This window comes from Pocillopora damicornis, chromosome 12 (assembly GCF_964200805.1).
Source record: "Pocillopora damicornis chromosome 12, jaPocDami1.2, whole genome shotgun sequence".
Lineage (NCBI taxonomy): Eukaryota > Metazoa > Cnidaria > Anthozoa > Scleractinia > Pocilloporidae > Pocillopora > Pocillopora damicornis.
In genome coordinates this window covers 11,450,697-11,473,516 of record NC_142681.1, presented here as the reverse complement: position 1 = coordinate 11,473,516, position 22,820 = coordinate 11,450,697, and the positions used below count along the sequence as shown (strand labels likewise).

The window sequence follows — 22,820 nt, the reverse complement described above, 5'->3', positions numbered from 1 at the left end:
GCTCACTCGCAGTGAACGAAACTAACTCACAGTTACAATAATATGACTACGTGAGCAGCTTAATTACTTTTGATGGTATTGAATGATCAACGCGCATAAATATCCGGATTAAAGTTTGACAGTTGGATGTCAAACAAGAATTACTAAGTGATATTAAGATGAAGGCTATATAGCCTTGGTTTAAAATATTTGGACCAGCTGTTCTACTGGGGGAGAATAAATTTGGCAGAAATTAAGTTGCACCCAAAGTCAACTTCCTCATATCTTTGTCTATTTATGATTTTTCAAAGATTGCATCTGGATGTTCACTTAAAAACTTCAGGGTCATAAGTTCAGACACAAAAGATGCTTTTTTGTTTGCAAGAAGGTTGTCTCCGAATTAATGTTGTTTACACTATTTTTGTACGGTAAGCCCTTTTTGGAGTGATTTAAATTTTAATATACATTCTGCCCAACCACTGGCTCTTTTACCTGGTTCATTACCTAACTCCATCAAAGACTATGCCGCAAGGGGGGTAATAACCTTTCGGCCAAAGAAAAATAATTAAGTATTTCATTTTCATCATCAGTTGATGGAAAATTCAGCTATGTTTGTTGATTTCATTTTCTTAAACATTATTACATTTGAGGAAATATGTAATTAAGCTTTTACTGCCCAAGAGAATTAAATTTCCGTTGTACCTTTATAAAGATAAAAAGTTCCCTGAATGCCATTCAAAACTTGAGCATCGCTAACAGCGCTTAAGGTGCAGAGCGGAACTTACATTTCAGAGTAGATTGTCTCATTCGGTCAAAAAGGCTTAAATTGCTCAAACTGCTCATAAAATCCTCAAGGTCATCAAGGAATTTATTTCTCACTCCCTAATAGACACAAAGTTCGGAAAACCGTAGGTTAGGCGTTGGAAAAAATTTGGAATGCTGAATATGAAACCAATAAGGATTGACGAGGTCGTAGATCCAGGTGCAACAGTTATAGAAACATAATTAGGTCAAATAGCATAGCTAATAAATTCTATTACAAAATCAAAGGATGAAAAAAAAAAAAAAAAAAAAAAAAAGGATGTGAAACGTTCGACGTATGTAGGTAAAAACCAATATACAATATCTGTATTGGCTTCGCCGTGTTTATTTTACATCGGGTTTATAGGAATCAGTCCTGTTAATACAAGGTTTTAGTTCTGGCACTTTTTGATCTTTTTAAAATAGGTTAAAAAAGTTTCTAAATGAGCTATATGAAGAAGGTGGTCCAGTTTTTTTCACAAATTCGCTTGTGCTTGCAGACTTTCAAATTCACATAATGGATTCCACTCGATTTGAGGCGAATCGGTGACGCTTTCTAAAAAATACTCGACTCGAGCGACAACAGCAACAACAGTAACTTCGCAGGTTTTCTCGAAATTCTCGGCTGAAAAATGCATAAATTACAGGATTTATCGAAGAGCTTGACATCTGCGCTAAATAACTAATAATTTGCAATACGAAGAACTTTTCATCGAAAACTCCATACACGGTGAGCAAGTCTACAAAGAACTTTGGTCCCCAACAAAATACGAGGCCACAAACGGCAACAATCATCAAGCGAGTGGACTTCACTTTACGTTTAGCAACAGCGATGTGAATTTTACCGTTTTTGCTTCTCTTCCACAAACTAAAAGCAATCTTTGTATAGGCAAAGAAAATATAGATGAAAGGAATAACGAATGCCAGAATAAAGTATGTCGTTCTTGACAGCTTTGTTCTCCAGTCTGCAGGCATGTGACAGAAAATTATTTTTTGGCATGTTCCATTACGCGGACTGGTTCCTTTTGGGCAAAAAACTTCAGTGTATGTCCTCGCGCTAAACAAGAAAGGTATTGACGTTACGAGTGCATAGATCCAAATGGCGGCAGTGAGCATAAGGTACACTTTGGCACTTCTTGGAGCGAGGCTCTTGAAAGGTCGCATAATGTTTCTGTACCTATCCCAGGCAATCGCAAGCATACTGTTAAATATAGCTGCGGCACAAGCGAGATCAAGACTCGTAAGAATCTTACAAGATAAAGAGGTTCCCCTATGGCCATGAATTTTCCAAACCAACGGAATCGTTGTGTGAAATAATAAATGAGTAAAAGACAAGTGGAACACCAGAAAACAAGAAATATTTTGTCGTATTCTTCCGCCTCGAAGCAAGACATACACCACCGTGACGTTAAGAACTGCACCGCTGGTAAACAAAGCCTTGTAGAGAAACCAAATGGTGACAAGGTCTTCCCGATATTCAGCTTTGGCGATTTTTGTCAAGTTCAAGAATGTTAGATTCATTTTTTTTGGCAAAAAATTCCTCTAAAAAATCCCAGAAGCTCGAAGCTTCACATCAAAACTGGCTCAAAACCCACAAATTTTCACAGTGAGGCTTTTTCAGCTTTGTTGAACAGTTTCGTGATCAGCTCACTTCTGAAAGCGGAACAAAAACTCAATAACATATAACGAGAATCAAAGGACAGAAGAAATAAACATTTGACTTAATAAAAAGCTATTTTTATAACAGTGCCGCCAATCAATTCGTAAAAAAAGTAATTTCCAAATGCATGGCCACAGGATGTTCATTTTCTCATTTGCCATAATTTTTGACAGAAGACGTTCAATAAATATATTAAAAAGCTTTTAAAGATTGTCACATCACATCACATTACCTGTATCTCACCTCGGATTTACAAGAGTAGCTGTATAGCTAATTTCTCCGAGAAAGAAAAAAAAACAGAAAACAGAACGTCTGCTTTAAGACTCGCAGTATATTGCATTCACTGAATAGAATATTGGAAATAAAGTAACTTCAGGGTAGAATAACTAATTTACGATGTCTGCATGTTTTTTAAATTAAAGTCTTAACTAATTATCTTCGAACAATAAAGGCTTGCCTGTAATCGACAGATGAACATGAAACTCCTAGGGAGAATACATAAAAGTTTATCCTCAATAATATTTATGAAACTCAGAAGACGGACGAAAAAAAAATCCGAATTTTGCACACCATTGTATTTCAGACACTAGATTCACCGTGAGACTATGTTTACGACTGGTTCACCAAAGGCTAAGAAAACCAGAGAGGCCATCAGACCGGTCAACGGTCAGGCAAGATGGAGGATCGATGTCTCTGAGATTTGTTGAATTTTCCTCGAAATTTTATCGAATCTTAAGTGTTAGTCTATTTGTGCCATATGCAATGTCAAACCTAACAACAGAAAAGCTCGAAAAAATTCTTAATGACAAACTGCGTCCACTAAGTGAGTAGCTTAAACAAGCGTTGAAGTCAGTCTCTTCGCTGAATACAAAATATGAAAACATCCAAGAGACTCAGACGAAGCTTGAAAAGGATAAAGAGGCCCTATCGAAGGAAAATGGAAGCCTTAAAGCTCAGGCATTGAGTACAGCCAATTATTTAAAGTAATGTGGAGTTTATATGAAATAATTCATATTTGTACTGCGGTTGTAGATGAAAGTGAAATGTGATCATCGCAGTAAATTTCCAATTTAAGCAATTGGAAAGAAGAAGCCTGAAAAAAATCAGGGCTTCAACGGGATTCGAACCCGTGACCTCCGCGATACCGGTGCGATGCTCTACCAACTGAGCTATGAAGCCACACATTGGTGGCCTTGGTAGGCTTCTTCTTTCCAATTGCTTAAATTGGAAATTTACTGCGATGATCACATTTCACTTTCATCTACAACCGCAGTACAAATATGAATTATTTCATATAAACTCCACATCATTTCACTGCACGGGAAGATATGAACTCAATAAATTGACCTCGCTCCCAATGTGTGGCTTCATAGCTCAGTTGGTAGAGCATCGCACCGGTATCGCGGAGGTCACGGGTTCGAATCCCGTTGAAGCCCTGATTTTTTTCAGGCTTCTTCTTTCCAATTGCTTAAATTGGAAATTTACTGCGATGATCACAGCACAAGCAGCGGATGAACAAGATATATTATTGCTGAATAACACTGTAAAAAGACAGATGAAGACAGGGTGGTGGGAGAGGACGTCCAAAAAAAGGCGTGCGAAAAGCTGGGTAAAACGATGAAACAGAAAGGAGAAGGTGAGGGTTCGTCAGAGCGGAAGAAGAAAAAGGTCAAGAAAAGGTGGAAATGATACAATAGAGTTTCTGAAGGAAAAAGCAAACATTGATATGGCAATGAAACAAGAAAAATAGAAAGCGAGAAAGGAGGAGCACGAGCGACAAGCAAGGCTTTACGAGCTAGCACTTGCCAATCAACAACTGCAGCAGCAACAGAGCACGACTTACCATTGCAGAAACTGTGCAATTTTGGTATTTCTAGTGCACTTTTGAACTGGTGCCATGATTACCTCACCAACAGAGAAGAAAGAGTTGTGATCGACGGAGTGAAGTCTTCTAGTGCTCCATTCCGTCAGGTGTACGTCAGGGCTCATTACTGGGCCCCTTGTGTTCAGTGATTTTTATGAGTGACCTGCCTGAAGTTGTTACCCCAGGGAACTCTGTGTCATTATACGCTGATGACTGTAAAACATCAAGGGTGATTAACTTCCCAGCTGATCATTTTCTGTTTCAGACCGATATTGATAACATTTACAGTTGGAGTCAGCAAAATTGTATGGATTTTAACGTCAAGAAATGTAAGCTTATGCGAATCTGTAAAAAAAGGTCTCCCTTTCTCTCTGACGTACATTTCGATAATAGCACTCTGAAGTTAACACCTGAATTCTGTGATCTTGGACTGGTCACAAACTGCAATCTCTCTTGGAACAATCACATTAATGAGATAACAAGCAAGGCCAACAAGATCCTGAGACTCATTAAGAGAACTTGTGGAGGTCTTGCTTTAGTTAAGTCTCAACTGAAGTTTTTCTCTGTCGTGTGGTTCCCATATCAAGCAAAAACTGAAGTTGGAACGAATACAGCGTCGAGCAACTAAATTTTTTCTAAAAACCAATGATGAATACCAGCAACGAAGAGAAAAGCTAAGCTTGCTATACTTAGAACAAAGGATGTTTTTGTTTGATGTTTTATTCCTTTACAGAGCTTCAAATGGCCATATAAACATTAACTTATCCATTTACGTCCAGTTTTCACAGAATCCGATCAATACATGCTACGAATAAAAGATGACTGTACACTAAAGAAAAACTATGCAAGAACTAACACAGGACGAAATCACATGTTTCTGTATTTCTGAAACGTGGCGGAAACATGCAACTCCATGTTTCCGTTATGTTTACGTCTTACGGAAACGTGAAAATTAAAGTCAACGTGTTTCCGTCACGTTAACGGAACGGAAATGCCAAGTCACGTTTCCGTCATATTTAAGCCAGCACATTTCCGCCGTTGTTCGTTTCCGTCATGTTTCTGCAAACGGATTTGTAGTTTTTTTGCTACATCTTACCAAAACACAAACGCAAGATGGTTCTTTGAACAACAAGGAATCTTAATGCGACAGCTGTGTTATTTAATCCGGTTAGGCCAAATGAGACAGTTGTGTGACTTAGGTCGGTTGGTGCCAATGAGACAATTGTGTCATTTGATCTGCTTGACCCAAATGAGACGAGTTGCGTCATTTCATCCGGTTACCCGAAGAAGACAGTTGTGTGCACTGAGCTGGTTGGGCCAAACGAGACAGCCAAAATTAGACATTGTATTATTTGAGCCAGTTTAAGGCCAAATGAGACAGTTGTGTGATTTGCGCCAGCTGGGCCAAATGAGACAGTTATGTAATTTAAGTTGGTTGGGCCAAATGAGACCACTGTGTCATTTGATCTGGTTGGCCCAAGTAAGACAAGTTGAACCGGTTGTGCCAAATGAGACAGTTGTGTCATTTAATCTGGTTTGTCCAAATGAGACAGTTGTGTGATTTGAGCCGGTTGTATCAGATGAGACAGTCGTGTGACTTGAGCCAGTTGGGCCAAATGAGATGGGCAAATGAGACAGTTGTGTGATATGAGCCAGTTGGGTCAGGTGAGACAGTTGTGTGATTTAAGTCGATTGGGCCAAATGAGACTGTTGTGTCGTTTGATTTGGTTGGCTCAAATGAGACCAGTTGTGCCAAATGAGACAGTTGTGTGATTTAAGTCGATTGGGCAAAACAAGACAGTTGTGTGATTTGTGTCAGATGAGACGGTTGTGGGATTTGAGCCGGTTGGGCCAAATGAGACAGTTGTGTCACTTGATCTGATTGGGCAAAATGAGACAGTTGTGTGATTTGTGCTGGTTGGGTCAGATGAGGCGGTTGTGGGATTTGAGCCAGTTGGGCCAAATGAGACAGTTGTGTCATTTGATCTGATTGGGCCAAACGAGGCAGTTGTGTGATTTGAGCCAGTTAGGCCAAATGACACAGTTGTGTGATTTAAGTCGGTTGGGCCAAATGAGACCACTGTGTCATTTGATCTGGTTGGCCCAAATAAGACAAGTTGAACCGGTTGTGCCAAATGAGACAGTTGTGTCATTTAATCTGGTTTGTCCAAATGAGACAGTTGTGTGATTTGAGCCGGTTGTATCAGATGAGACAGTTGTGTGACTTGAACCAGTTGGGCCAAGTGAGACATTTCTGGGATGTGAGCTGGTTAGGCCAAAAAGAGACAATTGTGTCATTTGAGCTGGTTAAGCCAAATGAGACATTCATGTGAGTGGAGTGGATTGGGCAAAATGAGACATTTCTGAGACAGCTCTGTGATTTGAGCCAAATGACACTGTGGTGTGATTTGAGCCTGTTAGGTCAAATGAGACAAATGTGTTTTGAGGCATGTGTGTCATTTGATTAAGCTGGGCCGAATGAGACAGCTGTCTGATTTGAGCCAGTTGGTCCAAATGAGACAGTTGTACAAATTGAGCCGGTTGCGCCAAATGACACAGTTGTGTCACTTAATCAAGTAGGGGCAAATTAGACAGTTGTGTGATTTTAGCCGGTTTGGCCAAATGAAACAGTTGTGTGATTTGAGTAGGTTGGATTAAATGAGACAGTCGTGTCATTTAATCCAGTTGAGCCAAATAAGACAGGTGTGCCATTTGAGCCACTGTGGCCAAATAATATAGTTGTGTGATCGAGTCAAAAAGTTGTTATACCAGTTGAGGATGAGCCTACTTAACCCCCCCCCCCCCCCCCCGCCTTCTTAAATAAAAAAAAAACAACGTCAGGTACACAACTTTCTGAATTTCAGGTAGTAGACCTGTAAATTGTCTTTATTAGTTCCACCAGTCACCAACAATACAAAAAAAAAACAAAAAAATTGTCAGTAAATCTAACAGAATCAGAAGAGCAAAAACACCACTGAAAAGCCTAAGAAAGGCAAAAGCGAACGGCGAATGGCTAAGAATAAAATGTACATTTCCTTATTTGTTAACCGAAGTATAGTAAAAGGAACTCATTGATAACAACATTAATAATTAATCCCGTACAAGGCCTTATAACATTGTCAATGTTCAATCAGTGTCACACAACACCAATTACCTAACAACTCTGAACTGCCTTTGGAGGTTTGGATAATTCAAAAGTTATAAACTACCAACTGAGTTTGGTTTGTATAACTGTCAATTTAAAAATCTGAAGTTCTGCCAATCTCCCTCATTTGTAGATGACACTAAGTGAACACGGAAAAAGTTATTTATCACTCTCAAGAGTAATGTTTCTCATAAGTACATCATTATTGTGGTTCGGTATTATCCCTGGTTTAAATTTTCCTTTGTTTCAAACTCATCAACAGATATTATCATATCTAAACACAAAGTACAATATAATTTAAAGCAAGGTTAAAATTGAACCACAACAGCCACACATAGTTACCTAGCTAAACCTTACAAAGGTGCTTAGATGTACTCTAAACACACCTGCATGTATCAGAAACAAAAGCATATAATAAATTTGGTAAATTATATAAAGTACCTCTGCAACATTCTACGAGAAAACGAAGCCATGAAGAACAACATGGATGAATTGAAGGCGACTATTCGAGGGCAGAATGTTGAAATAGCAAACCTTCGAGCATCGCTTAATAAAGCGATAAAGCAGTTTGATGATGCCGAACAAGAGCTGGCCGAAACAAGGAAAATAGTTGACCAACAGGAGGAAGAAATCGCCGAGTTGTACGACCTCCAAGATCATCTAGAACAGTACACACGGAAAAACTCCTTGGAGATCCATGGAATACCGGAACAAGCTTATGAGTCAACAGAAGAAGTGGTTCTAAAATTGGCTAATGCCCTGGAGGTGCCGGTGTGCCAACAGGATATCGAAATATCTCACAAATTAAGCCGGAGAAAGGGAGTTAAGCCGATTATCGTAAAATTTGTTAATCATAAAACTAAAACGAATCTATACAAAGCCCGGACAAAACTCAAAAATGTGAGTTTCTCAAGCCTCTTCCCCGCTTCGACCGCCGCAGCACGAGTTGCCTCCGGCAAGATCTATTTATTCGAGAGCCTCACGTCGTACAGGAAAAAGATCGTCAACAAAGCGAACGAAATGCGGAACGATGGTTCAATCCTAAGCGTTTGGACAATGGATGGAAAGATTTTTATTAAAACGTCGCCCGAAGGTAGGCCTATAAAAATTAATGAATTAGATGATCTGGACTATCTTTAAATACTAGAAGAGAACTCTTACAACAAAACTAGAAAACTGAGGACAACGTCGGACTGTAAGCTAGGAAGAGGGTTAGCTCTTGTAACTAATTGTTGTTGTTGTTTTTTGTTTTTTTTTTTCCTTTTGTTATCGATATCATAAACTACTAATTGTAGCTCTTTATTGACTATGCAAACGCCTGTAAAATTAGATATTTTATCGCTTAATGTTCGAGGAATACGGGACCAGATTAAGAGAAGGAGTAGTTTTTCGTTCTTGAAAGATTTTAAAACAAATATCTACTTTCTCCAAGAAACCTATTCTGATCTAAAAGACGAAAATATCTAGAAAAATGAATGGGGAGGTGAGATATTTTTCTCCCATGGTACTAACCACAGCAAAGGTGTCTGCATTCTAATCAACCCTGCTTTTCATTGTCAGGTGGATTATTGTTATAGCAACAACTCAAGGAGAATTGTGCTAATTACGATTACTTTTGGCTCCCAAAAATTAACACTTTGTAACATCTACGCACCAACCAACCAAACAAATCAACTCGAGTTTATGCAGGAGATAAACAACTGCATAATCGACAAAACAGAACTGACAAATTTAATTGTTGGAGGGGACTGGAATTGTACGCTGTCTAAAAAAGACAAAATTGGAGGAACGGTATGGGCACCAACGAATTACAGGAACTTGTTAGTGACTACAATGGATATGTTCGATCTAATAGACATTCAGAGAGTACGCTATCTAAAGTCACGAAAATTTACGTATGAATCAAAAGCAATAGGAATGAAGTCCAGGATAGACTTCTTTCTTTTGGCCAAAAACCTAACAAAAAGTGTAAAGAAAACAGAAATCTATCCATCAATTGCACCCGACCACAAAGCAATTTATACGTCCTTGTCTTGGTCGTGTGAAACCCCGAGGGGACCCGGACTCTGGAAATTCAATAATACCCTTTTAAAAGATGAAGAATACGTGGAGTGGGTTCGTAAAACCTATTCAAACACCGTAAGATATTACCGTCAAGCAACAAGCAAAGGTCTCCTGTGGGAGCTAATCAAAATGGAAATTAGGAATGCGACTATCTCGTATGCGAAATACAAAGCAAAAGTATCCAGAGACAGGGCAGAGGATATTAAACGCCAGCTCGAACAGTTAGACGACACTATTTGTAATAACTTTTTCTCGCCAGATACTAATCAAATCTTGCTGCACTATGACAACCTTAAATCCGAACTTCAGTCTCTGTACGAAAATAAAGGAAAGCAAGCGATGTTTAGAGCGAAATGTCGTTGGGTAGAACAGGGCGAACGACCAACAAAATATTTTTTCAATATGGAAAAAAGGAATTATAATAAAAAGACCATAAGGAAACTTCGCCTAGAAGATGAATCCACTACAATCAATGATAAACAGATCCTCGACCAAATTGAAGTTTACCTTAAAGACTTGTACACATCAGCAAAAACATTCTCTCAAGAGGAATACGATGAATTTACACAGCATTTGCAAATACCAAAACTTTCAGATGACGATCGGGACAACTTGGAAGGTCCTCTAAGTTATGATGAGTGCAAAAATGTACTAGAATCTTTCCAAAGTGATAAGGCGCCAGGTGAAGACGGATTCACCGTGGAATTCTATAAATTTTTCTACGACCTATTAGGCGAAAATCTTCTGGCATGCTTAAACGAGGCTTACGAGAAAAATGAACTTACCATCTCGCAAAGAAGGGGCATTATTACTTTATTACCAAAGGAAGACGGCTCTTTACTCGACCTGCATAACTGGAGACCGATAACCCTACTGAATGTCGATCAAAAAATCGCTGCGAAAGCAATAGCCAAAAGATTAGAAACGGTTTTGCCGAACTTAATACACCCAGACAAAACAGGCTTTGTAAAAGGACGCTACATTGGGGAAAACATTAGACTTATAAGCGATGTTCTAGACCTAACAAAAGAGCAAAAAATTCCGGGCATTCTTATAGCTCTTGATTTTCGTAAGGCTTTTGATTCTCTCGAATGGCCCTTTATTATGAGAATTTTAGATGCTTTTAATTTTGGTAGCAGCATAAAACGTTGGATAAGTACATTCTATACGAACGTGGAGAGCGCAGTACTGAATAATGGGTACACAACGAATTGGTTCAAACCGTCGAAAGGTGTGAGGCAAGGCTGTCCTCTCTCACCGTACCTGTTCATCCTCTCAGCCGAATTAATGTCCATAAAACTACGCTACGACTCGGGGGTCAAAGGCATTAATTTGTTTGGCAACGAACTTAAACTGTCACAATTTGCAGACGACACAAATCTGTTTTGTGCAGATTTAAATTCCGTGGAAAAAGCTTTAAATACAGTCAATGACTTCGGTAGGATAGCTGGTTTACAGCTAAACATGAAGAAAACAAAAGCGATTTGGCTTGGGAAGTGGGCTAACAATAAAACCAACCCGTTGGGCATGAAGTGGACGCATACCCCGGTTCGGATCTTAGGAATTCACTTCTCGTACGATAAGAAGGGGAATGATGACCTTAACTTTAGCCTGAAATTAAGAAAGCTACAAACAAAATTGGATATGTGGAGTGCTAGAAGCCTCACGCTATTTGGAAGAGTTTTAATAACCAAAACTCTAGGTATCTCACAGATCATTTATTCCGCTTCAAATATTGAAGTTCCTGATACAATCGCAGACACGCTGAAAAGAAAGTTGTTTAACTTTATATGGAAAAAGAAGAAGGATAAGATCAAACGAACCGTGATTTACCAAGATTTAGAGGAAGGTGGGCTACGCATGACAGATGTAGATCTTATGTTTAAAGCCTTGAGACTTGCATGGATCCCTAGACTTTTAAGTGCTGGAGATAAAAATTGGTGCTCTGTGCCAAACCACTATTTCAGGAAAAAGGGGGGCTTAAATTTTCTTCTAAAATGCAACTACGACACAAAGTACTTCCCTCAATTGCCAGCCTTTTATAAGAACATTCTCAAATTCTTTCAAGAATTAAAAATACTTTACGGTTACGACCAGGAAAGTGATGTAGTACTGTATAATAATAAAGAAATTCTAGTAGATGAAACACCCGTTTATCTCAGCAACTGGATGGAGAAGGGAATCGTTTCTATTAAAGACTTGTTGAAGGAGGATGGTAGCTATCTCTCATTCCAGGAATTTAAAGGAAAGTTTTCTTGCAAGACAAACTTCCTCCAGTATTTTCAGATTATTAGTGCCATACCTGACCGGCTACGGTCGAAAGCAAGACAAATAGAATCAGTTAATAATCAGTTTTTCACAAGTAACGATCATCTTTTTCACCTCAACGGAAATTTCACGCTCAACCTTGATAAAGCCAAATCAAGGGATTTCTATAATCTTTTAATTGCTAAAATCCACACTGGAGGTCAGGCAGGTCCTAAAAGATGGAGCGAAATACTTTCTTTGAATGATGAAAAATGGGCAAAGATATTTAAGTCAATACGAAAGCTGTGCAAAGAAACAAAACTAAAAGAATTTCAATTTAAGTTTATTCATAGAATCGTGGTGACAAAGAGAGAACTATTCAAATATGGTATTAAAACTGACGAAGAATGCTGCTTTTGTGGGGAAAAAGACTCAATCGATCACACCTTTATTCACTGTCCCTTTACGAGATCATTCATACAGAAAGTCATTCGGTGGTTTAACACAACGTACAATTCACAGTTCTCTCCAACTACGGAGGAACTTTTATTCGGAATTACCTCCAACTTAAACGAGAATAGTACCACCAAGAAATTCGACTACGTCACACTATTCATGCGTTATTATATCTATAGTTGTAAACTTAACAACAAGCCCATTGTCCTCCACGACTTTGTGAATGCAGTTCACCAAAGGGACCTAATTGAAAATACCGTCAATAACTAGCTCCTGACAAATGCGGTTAAAATATCTCAACTCTCTTTAAAAAATACAAAATGAAATAAAAACAAAATTTAAATAATAAAAAAGTAAATAAATAAAAAACTTAGTGGTACACCTGCCAACAGTGAAACTCTCACCAAAACACTTCAAACAATACTCCTTACGTTCTTTTTCTTTTTTCACTTTTGTTATAGTTCCTCATTTAATGTATCAAAGTCTCAATGCACAAATGTAATTTAGCAGTAATAGCTTTTCAATCAACGTATTGTATTCGGATATGGTAAAGTTATCGTTTTATGTTATTCATATTGTATTATTGAACTTTATTGTAAGTAGACTAACATCTCCCTTTGGAGAGTACGGCGCAATAAAGAGATACTATTAAAAAAATAATAATAAAAAAAAATAAAGTACCTTATAATATGGCCGTGTCTCACAAGGACTGGAAACTATTCCTGAATTTGATTGGCTAAAATCAATACTGACCTTGGTCTAAATTTTCCAAACTATACCGGCATTCAAACCACATTTTAGTGTAAATTAAGGGTACAACTTAAGGGTACAGGGTAAAACTTGGAAACAAAAACAAAAAATATTGACGACATTTTCTTCTAGTGAGAAATATTAAATGGAAGCGCAAAAAGAGAGGACTAGCAAACTTTGAAAAATTTAAGTTCAGCTTGCCACCATGCACAAGCAAAATGTCAGCTAGTACAAAACACTTACATTACATGTAAACAAACAAAATTCTTCTTTTTGTCTGGCCATATAATAACATCTTATCAATCCCTTTTCAAACTCCCCCCCCCCCCTGTTTGTAAGTTAGTTACAACAAAATTCTCCTGGAGATGGGAGACACGATCAAGTATTTCTGTCCTGACAAAAGTTTTTCAACTGACAAATACTTTGAGTGAATCCTCTGGACAGGTAGAAATACAGATGGCCCTGAAGTCTCGTAGCCTCTTGCATGCCAAACTGATAGTGGGTTCTTAAAGCCAAAGTCTTGTTCGGAAGGTTTCAGCCAGTTCACAACTGCAAAAACATGAACATATTGCTTTCTTTGAATTTCCAGACTATGGACTATGTAATAACGTACAATTCCTGGCCTAAACAAGCCAGGGTCAATGCATCCATTTTCAGCGCACCATGATGCTGTTACACGGGCATATGGACATAGTCTTGAGGCTAATGTGGAACCATATCTCTCACCAGCAACTGTTAGAGATGAGTACTTCTTGTACAAAGTAGCCATAGCCGGTGATGTTTCGGCCAATGTTGGATACAGGGTATGATAAACTACACGCAGTGCTGCTAGTTCATCCCGATCCAGGCTGGCAAGCTTGTAAGGGCTTCCAAACTTAATTGATGATAAATCTGCCCATAAAGATTCTTTACCAATTAATGATCCAGTGGAGGCCATCATAAGCTGAGGCAGTTCTGCAATGTTTTCTAAGACTAAGTGTCTGACTCAAGTCAACAACATGTACAGATGGCTCATAGGATGAATCCATGTTTCCATCTATTTTACAAGATACATTATATAGTTCAGTTATTAATTTATACATGTATTTTCTACCCTAAATTACACCAAAAAGCCATTGATATACAGACAGCTGTAACTATAAATGTTTTCCTTTGTTTCTAACAGTTTGAGTCATTTTTTCAGTAGATTATAGAAATTTCCACCAATTTAAAATAATTATTATATAAGCCAATTAGGTTCATTTAATGACCTACATTGTAAGAATGATCAGTATTTCTTTTCATCTACAACTAACAGCATCAATTATTGTGAAAGCAGAAAGGTTTGAGGATAATACGAATTGGCATTGCTGCACTGAGTTGGATTCCTGGCTACTCATGTGCAGTCTGTATGCTTCTTAAACACATTTAATTTAACAATTCACCAAGTTAAAACAAAGAAAATCATAACTGCGAAGGAAGTTTGGATACCCAGGTCTTAATTATTTTGCTGTCAAACAATCCAAATGGTGTTTCATTGCCTATCCAAACACTTGGTATTTCGTCAAAAATACCCCGCCACGCATCACATTTTTAACTCTCTTCTCTTTATTTGGATATCTTGATGAAACACTGTCTCTGGTGTTTGATGTATTTATTATTACATGAAAAAACTCAATTTTGCTGTGTGGCAAACTTTAACATTGTGTCCATCTTGCTGGTATACACACAAACAAACAAACAACTAAACACAAATTTGGCTGTGAAGCAGAAATGCAGAAGATAAGGAAACCAGAAGTGAAATTGCACAGATTGCATGACAATTATTGAGCTTGGTGAGGAGGAACGGGGTAGCAGGCCCTTAACCATGCAGCAGGAAAAACTTATCCTGAAAGACCAGACAGGACTTCTTTAAGCCTTGTTTCCAGTAGACAGACAAACACATAATGCACTGCATGAAAACCATGTTATTTTAGTCTGAATTTTATTTGTTTGGAATACCAATCAGTCAGAATCAATTTGCTTGTAAGCCATTAAATGAAACAAACCTGGCATAAAAAGAATAATTATGTATTTCTTACAATAACTGTGTTTACATGTACTCTACCATCCTTCAACTCTCACATGACTCTCATTCTTGTTTGGCCTATACAAAATTGAATAGAAATTCAAAATAAAAAGGAACCTGACGTGCATGTCAAGGATGGACCTGATTAATTTTGGGGTCGTTTGCTAATCAAAGATCTTACAGGTTTTTATTACAATTTTTTTGACAAATACGCTGTTGTTTTCACATGTAAATGACAAGAGTCATTAACATGTGAAATCAAAACATACACCAAGACTTTTTTTAATAGCTTAGCTTTGAATGCTTCGAATGCACGCAGTCACATGTACCTATAGCTTACCTTCGCTATCACTTGAGCTTGATCCAGGGACATCTGGTATAGGCATAGATGCTTTAACTATCGTTAGATCGGCCACGGTTTTCCATTCTTTGAGTACTGGATTGAAGTACCGTTTCCGATGCTCGTGGTACTGTGAATTGCTAAGTAACTGCTGACAGTGAGGACATCGTTGTCTACATCTTGATCGCCTCTTTTTACCACTTGTTTCGCCGTGTAAACCTTTTCTTTTCATTCTTTGCGATACTCCTGCGTTCTATAACCTAATATACCAATATAAATAACCAAAAACTTGACGAAAACTCTCTCCTCAAACGTGTGAATTCTCGTAAATCTATCTCTTTTCGGCGACGCATGCCGCTGCGGGCTCAGCAAACGGGTTTGTTGCAATTGACGACAATTGTCTGGTGACTGCGTCAAACAGGAGACGAGGCGGGAAATTTGCATTGTCTGGGCATTTGTCAAGTTGTGCGTGATTTCCAGTCGTCGTTCTACTATGTATTTCCAATTTTTTCTCTGTTTTACTCCAACTCAGCAAACCATGGAATCAGCCAACGCAGAAATGGAAGACAGGACAGTGCTTAGTGAAGAAACCCCGAGAGCTGCCCTGGAAGATCGAGATCTCTTGAGGCGATTGCTGGCCGAAGTTTCGGTGATCCGCAAAGAAAATCAGCAACTGAAAAGTCAAGTAACGAATCTTACGACAAAAACGAGAAGGCAACTCTTTGAGAAGTCCAAAGACAAAGATCCTGAGTGTTCGGTAAGTAATTTTGTCTTTCTGGCTAAGCAACTTCGAAGTTACGGTCAAGGATGAGCGTCAGGAATCACAAGACGGTTTACCGTGTGTTGAAAATAGGTGTGAAGTTTGTGCTATGCAAGCTGACGGTAAGCTTAATAATTCCTTCATTGTTTAGCTGAAATCTTATCGTTAAAAGCAAATCAATCATTTTAAAAATTCGTCCAAGAAATAGTCACAAATTTGGTCAGCAAAGTGCGGCTGATCGAAGAGACTCAGAGTGACAGTGTTGTAAATGTTTGCCAAATTGCCCCACTTGTTGGCGACACGCGCGAGCGAACAGCGAACACCGTCGCGCGCGGTGAGGCGGAAAAAAGTTGATCCACATTCAAATTTTTCCGCAGACATATGTCGTCGATGCGTTTGCTTTATTTTACTTTACGCACGTAAAGCCAGGTTACACGCATTAATGTACTTAAAACTATGTGACAGTGAAAATCCAGGCTCATTCACCTCGTACCGACGGGTTATGTAACCTACGTTCACGGACATGAAATTGGCTGGCTTTACATGTGTAAAATAAATAGCCAATTGTCGGCTAGTGTACAACAAGTTGTCTTAATCCACCGCACAGTAGCCAACAACTAGGCCCGACAAGACATTTTCCAAACTAGCACAGCCAGGTAACAAGGCCCGATCTTGTTGCAGACTTGTTTGAATTCCCCGCAAGTAGGCCGACGAAAAATCAGCTAGTGTGCGGCAAGCTGATGAGCTAACAAATTTGACACCAAAATCTATTTTTCTTCGGCAAAATATCGACTAGTGTGCGGGGGCCGTAAACTACAGCGAATATTTGGACGGCTTACGTCTGCGGAAAAAGTTTATCCACATATAGACCACATTGAACGGTTTCCGCAGACCATAAATTTACTCTATTTTATTTTAATGGAAACCTCGGCAGTTGAGGTTAGCTGACGACGAGTTGCGCGAAATATTTTACAAAATTCCTAAATTACAAATTTTACTCGACAAAGGGAATACAACAAAATAAAAGGAAGAAGAAACGGACGCCAATGTTATTGCTAGAAAATGCAGTGACGTCATATAATCCAAGATGGCGGTGCGCGGGAAATTTTAAAGTGATTTCTTCCGTTTATTATCGTTGTTTCATTGTTATGTTTTCCTTTACTCGCCGGGTAAAATTTGTAATCCAGACATAATTTCAATCAACTGAAGGCCAACTCGCCCCAACAGCCGAAGTTTCTTTAGAACATTTCCATTATCGCTATCGCGGCTTTCAACTTTTTCCGAAGGCGCGAGACGTACGTACGTTTGCTCTATTTTATATTAAGCAAGTAAACTAACTTTTAAAAGCTGAAGTATTGAGCTGCTTCCACAGAGCAAAGTCACTTAGATCACTTTGCTCTGATCCGAGGAGGAAGTTACGTTAAAAGCGACAGCTTTTTAAAAGTCCCAATTCCCTACGGCATTTTTAAAACTAATTTTGCTTTTATGAACTTCCAGCTAATAATCAACTTGCTGTTTTTAGTTTGTTTTGACATTGTTTTTTTTTTTTAATTTTTTTACAAAAATACAAGAATGCTGTCAGGAAAGTGTGCAAGGAACTAACAAAGGGTGAAGGACAAAAAGAAGATCAGGAGAATCAGCTTAACTTTGATTTGAGCGTCAGGTAAAACAAAACGGAGCTAATGTATAGTTACAGCTGAGGTGTAGTAGGCCAGCTACAATAACTATTCGCTTTTTCCTCGACTTCAAAAAGAGTTGACCTGTTGTGTGGCGACGATGGAAGAGCTTTTAGTTATTGTTAAACAAGATCTTAGGCTATGCTAGCTTGCAACGTAAAAATAACTAAGTGAATTTTATACTTGTGGGCAACACATAGTATAGGTAGTGCATGCATGCAATTAAGCAAAGACATTACGAGTGTGCTCTCTTTCCTTGGGTTATTATAAAATAAACAAAATTTCTCGACAGGGAAACAATAGGCTCGCCATGGTCTAAAGCAAAACAAACAACAATCGGATAAATAATTCGAAAACTTATCTCATTGGCTGTTTGATTGTTGCACTAAATTACCTGCAGTTATGATTGGCTATACAGTATGTGATCGCTTCTATTTAGTTTTGCTCTCACACCTTTAATTTAGCTGAGTAAAATTCTTAAATTGATATCTTATACCTTATTCAGTTTTAATAGCCCAGAAAATAAGACTATGGCTTGGAGAGTGCTAAAAGAAGTCCGCTCAGTGTACGGCAAGGACAAGTGGACAAAGGCTGTCATTAAGAGTAAGTTGGTTTTTTTAGCACAAGCAAGTAATACCCGTTGGTTTCCTTTTTTTCGCTTTTTGCAATACTACTCTACGTTTAGGGTTAGCGTATATTAGCACAGTAAACTGACTTGAGTGCGTTTATTTGGGATGATCCGAGATTACTCGGATCATGGCCAAATCCACTCTGAACAAGGATTCACCAGTTCCTTTGATGCACAGTGATCCTAATGGTCTCGGATCACCAATCTTGATCCGGATCATCCTATAGAAACGATTGAACTAACTGTATAGCTACTTAAATGAAATACGTATTTTACCAGTAAAGATAGAGAACGCCTTCAGAACTGCAAGAGCGTGCTTGCTGCTGTTTAAACGTTTTGTCGTTCTGCGCTAGTTAAATGAAACGGTCATGCTCTTAATTATTTTTGATGGGACGTGACAGTAATGAACAGCACTGTTTCATTTTTAGGCGCGGTTCATCAATACTGGAAATCTCTTCGGGATGACAGAACAAGAAAAACAAATAAAAAGTTTGAAGAAAATCGAAGTCAAATGAAGCAACAAAATCGATTAAAGAGAGTAAGTATCAGATTGAGAACCATATAAGCAAATGTTCAGGAATGTTGAGCTTGATCCTAGCTATGCAACATCGCGTTACAACTATTTCTAATAAATGAATCCCTGTATTCGAGCTCTTTTCTATGGTTTAACACGATAAATACATATTTTGTCCTTGATAACATGTCATTTAATTAATTGTGTTGCTTTGTCAAAGAAACTTATCAATTTTTATATATACTCTTTGTTTTGTATAATACTCACAATTTAAGTCGAAAAAGAAAAGTGTAATCTTTACCAGAGGGAAGTACATGTATATCTTGTAACAGCAAGGTGTCATTGGTGATAGCCAAAATGCTCCTTGCGCATTTTTTGACACTTCTGTTCTCTGTTTATATCGTTTAGAAACTATCAAGACGCCTTTCAAGCTTAGAGAAGGCTATCTTGTCGGACAACGACAAAGAAAAGGCAAGAGAAATTTTCTGTTCGCCAAATGCCATCGACTTCATGTCATCGGAAGAAAGCGACAACGATGATCCTGCTTCATCTAGGGGTCCGAAACCAAGGAAAGTACGTAAACTGGTGTGGGAGAAAAGTAAACTGAAGAATTTGAAAGCAAAACTGGACGAGGCCTATTTGGAAGGACTTAGCGAAAAGCAGCGTCATGCAAATGCACGTTTGACCAGAACCGAAGAGCCATCTGTACGGCCTTGCCCCACCAATGGCCCTCGTTGGGCAATTCGTACCGAATAATTGGACTGAGAGGTTCCTAAGAATAGACATTATTTTAGAAAACACTATAAAGACGTTCATTGTTCTTGGCAAACTTTATGCCTGTTTTCATTTATAGTGCTCAGAACAGCCAGTGTAACATTTGTTCAAAAGTAATTTGGAATGCGATTTGTTAAATGGTGAAAAGTTTTCTTTCCCAGTCTGACATAGAGACCAAAGTAGATGTATATACTACAAGTATTTTGCGAATAGTAGGCTCTGTAATGAATTGAAGCTCTATTTAACTCCAACCTTATCTTATGGAAGAAAAATAAATGACGCTTTGGCAAAATATAGCTGTAGCATTTCTTTGACTGAAGGGGAAAACGCCATAAAAGGTGTTCTGTAAATTAATTAAAAAGACTTTCCACCTACCATGAGCATTATAAGGGTGCGTTTCGGAAAGAAAGTGGGAAAAAAAGGTTTACCAAAGCTAGAAAGTTTCCGCAAGGGTAAGATAAATTTGAATTAACATGTTTCCGAGACGTAAGCTGTAGCGGAAACATGAAACAGACCTCAGTTTCCGGAACGGTTTCTTGTGCTTCCGCAGGTTCAATCACCTATTCAGTAGCCCAGAAATTGTGTTTCCGCAAATGTAAACCCGAAATTACGAAAAAAAAAGTGGTCCGGTTCAGTTGTATACGCAGCAACGGAAACGCGAGAAAACGTCACGAAACCGGTAACGGAAACACAGGTTATCCGTCGTGTTTCCGGAACGGTTTAACATGTTTCTGCCACGTTTCCGTTTACGGATTCTTGCAATTTCATCCTGTGTAATAATTGCCCCCGCAAAGTTTTTGGCCCCAGAAAGTAAACAGTAGTCAAAGAAAGGAAATTACTGATTGTAACTAGGGATTTGACTTTTGATTATTTTCAGAGTGATACTTACTACAATCGACGTGTTCAAGAGGTACGAAAACGCTGTATGATCATTACGAGGGTGAGTGTCACATGTTTCCTCAGTTGGAACAAAGAAACGTTCAGTCATGTGGAAACGAAAAAGGCACTTTATGAATTCAGTTTCAAGTACCCCAGGAACTTATTCTTGTGCGTTGGATAGTTTCCTTGAGATATCATCCCATCTATTTTTACCCTATTTGTCAACACTAACTGCGCGAAATGAGTTCACAGAACTCCTTTCCAACACATGTAAAAGATACATTGAGTCACAAGGAAATGATAGAATGTTTAGAGAAATAAGGAAACCAATTTGGGTATATTTACAGCAACAGTGCCCCTCGTTTTTGGCAAGGGATTCTATTGCATGCTTCAGTCAGATTTTCGAGGAACGAACCTTTGGTGATCTTTCTTCAGAGGAAATGAATATATTTTAATCTCAGAGAATCTTTGAATCATTTTGTAAGACCTGCCATGACAATGTAGCTCTCAAAAGCTCTATTTTGGTTAACTATGTGACAAGATCAGCATTACAAAAATGTAAATTGGATCACAATTCTTGGCCACATTTTATCTCTGCTATTCAAACTAAATCAAGAAAGTGAAGTTTTATATGAAATAATTCATATTTGTACTGCGGTTGTAGATGAAAGTGAAATGTGATCATCGCAGTAAATTTTCCAATTTAAGCAATTGGAAAGAAGAAGCCTGAAAAAAAAAAAAAAAATCAGGGCTTCAACGGGATTCGAACCCGTGACCTCCGCGATACCGGTGCGATGCTCTACCAACTGAGCTATGAAGCCACACATTGGGAGCGAGGTCAATTTATTGAGTTCATATCTTCCCGTGCAGTGAAATGATGTGAAGTTTTATATGAAATAATTCATATTTGTACTGCGGTTGTAGATGAAAGTGAAATGTGATCATCGCAGTAAATTTTCCAATTTAAGCAATTGGAAAGAAGAAGCCTGAAAAAAATCAGGGCTTCAACGGGATTCGAACCCGTGACCTCCGCCATACCGGTGCGATGCTCTACCAACTGAGCTATGAAGCCACACATTGGGAGCGAGGTCAATTTATTGAGTTCATATCTTCCCGTGCAGTGAAATGATGTGAAGTTTTATATGAAATAATTCATATTTGTACTGCGGTTGTAGATGAAAGTGAAATGTGATCATCGCAGTAAATTTTCCGTTGAAGCCCTGATTTTTTTCAGGCTTCTTCTTTCCAATTGCTTAAATTGGAAAATTTACTGCGATGATCACATTTCACTTTCATCTACAACCGCAGTACAAATATGAATTATTTCATATAAAACTTCACATCATTTCACTGCACGGGAAGATATGAACTCAATAAATTGACCTCGCTCCCAATGTGTGGCTTCATAGCTCAGTTGGTAGAGCATCGCACCGGTATCGCGGAGGTCACGGGTTCGAATCCCGTTGAAGCCCTGATTTTTTTTCAGGCTTCTTCTTTCCAATTGCTTAAATTGGAAAATTTACTGCGATGATCACATTTCACTTTCATCTACAACCGCAGTACAAATATGAATTATTTCATATAAAACTTCACATCATTTCACTGCACGGGAAGATATGAACTCAATAAATTGACCTCGCTCCCAATGTGTGGCTTCATAGCTCAGTTGGTAGAGCATCGCACCGGTATCGCGGAGGTCACGGGTTTGAATCCCGTTGAAGCCCTGATTTTTTTCAGGCTTCTTCTTTCCAATTGCTTAAATTGGAAAATTTACTGCGATGATCACATTTCACTTTCTTAAATCAAGAAAGCTGAATTGTCCTAATTGTGAAACCCCTACAGATGACCCAGTTTTAACCTATAGTTCACAGGCAAAATTTGTCTTTATTGAATTCTCTCCGGAACTTATGGATTTGATACATTTGTGTGAAAATATGCTTGTAGGCTCAAGTGAATATAAGTTAAAGGGGATGATGGTACGTTGTTATAATGGACATTTTACCTGCGCAGTTCTTACTCAAGGGAAATGGACCTACATTGATGATCTTTGTGTAGGTGTTAAAGAATTCTGTACTTTAGCTGCTCTAAAAAGGCAGTTTTCAAAAGGGTGGTTCTTTGCAATTTATGAAGATAGCAACATGGTTTCCAAACCCGAATCATGTGGAATAGTTAATAAACAAATGAAATCCAATATAGATTTCACTGAGATACCCATTAAGAGAAGATGCTTTAAATC

The 22,820-nt window shown here is 38.4% G+C and overlaps 4 protein-coding genes across 5 annotated transcripts; 2 read left to right on the top strand and 2 right to left on the bottom strand.

The window, feature by feature from the left end:
- Positions 1-1,106: 1,106 nt before the first annotated feature.
- LOC113678028 (substance-P receptor-like) lies at positions 1,107-2,464 on the bottom strand. The gene has a single exon (XM_089189523.1). It carries the CDS (start codon positions 2,299-2,301, stop codon positions 1,291-1,293), a length of 1,011 nt encoding a protein of 336 aa, XP_089045649.1. The 5' UTR covers positions 2,302-2,464; the 3' UTR covers positions 1,107-1,290.
- Positions 2,465-7,883: 5,419 nt separating this feature from the next.
- Positions 7,884-12,893, top strand: LOC149036469 (uncharacterized). Its single transcript, XM_089188660.1, has one exon. The coding sequence runs from the start codon at positions 7,921-7,923 to the stop codon at positions 8,587-8,589; it is 669 nt and encodes a 222-aa protein (XP_089044786.1). The 5' UTR covers positions 7,884-7,920; the 3' UTR covers positions 8,590-12,893.
- Positions 12,454-15,781, bottom strand: LOC149036468 (uncharacterized). 2 transcript variants are annotated; one of them, XM_089188662.1, is made up of 2 exons: positions 15,350-15,781; positions 12,454-13,946 (listed from the first exon to the last, which is right to left on the bottom strand). In XM_089188662.1, the coding sequence occupies exons 1-2, from the start codon at positions 15,583-15,585 to the stop codon at positions 13,310-13,312; spliced, it is 873 nt and encodes a 290-aa protein (XP_089044788.1). In that variant the 5' UTR covers positions 15,586-15,781; the 3' UTR covers positions 12,454-13,309. The 2 variants fall into 2 exon arrangements, with proteins under 2 accessions (XP_089044788.1, XP_089044787.1); XM_089188661.1 differs by having other exon boundaries at positions 13,742-14,002; positions 15,354-15,781.
- A 110-nt stretch (positions 15,782-15,891) lies between these two features.
- LOC149036467 (uncharacterized) lies at positions 15,892-19,965 on the top strand. The gene is made up of 5 exons (XM_089189096.1): positions 15,892-16,110; positions 17,685-17,776; positions 18,295-18,392; positions 18,846-18,955; positions 19,340-19,965. The coding sequence occupies exons 1-5, from the start codon at positions 15,892-15,894 to the stop codon at positions 19,685-19,687; spliced, it is 867 nt and encodes a 288-aa protein (XP_089045222.1). The 3' UTR covers positions 19,688-19,965.
- The last annotated feature ends 2,855 nt before the right edge of the window (positions 19,966-22,820 follow it).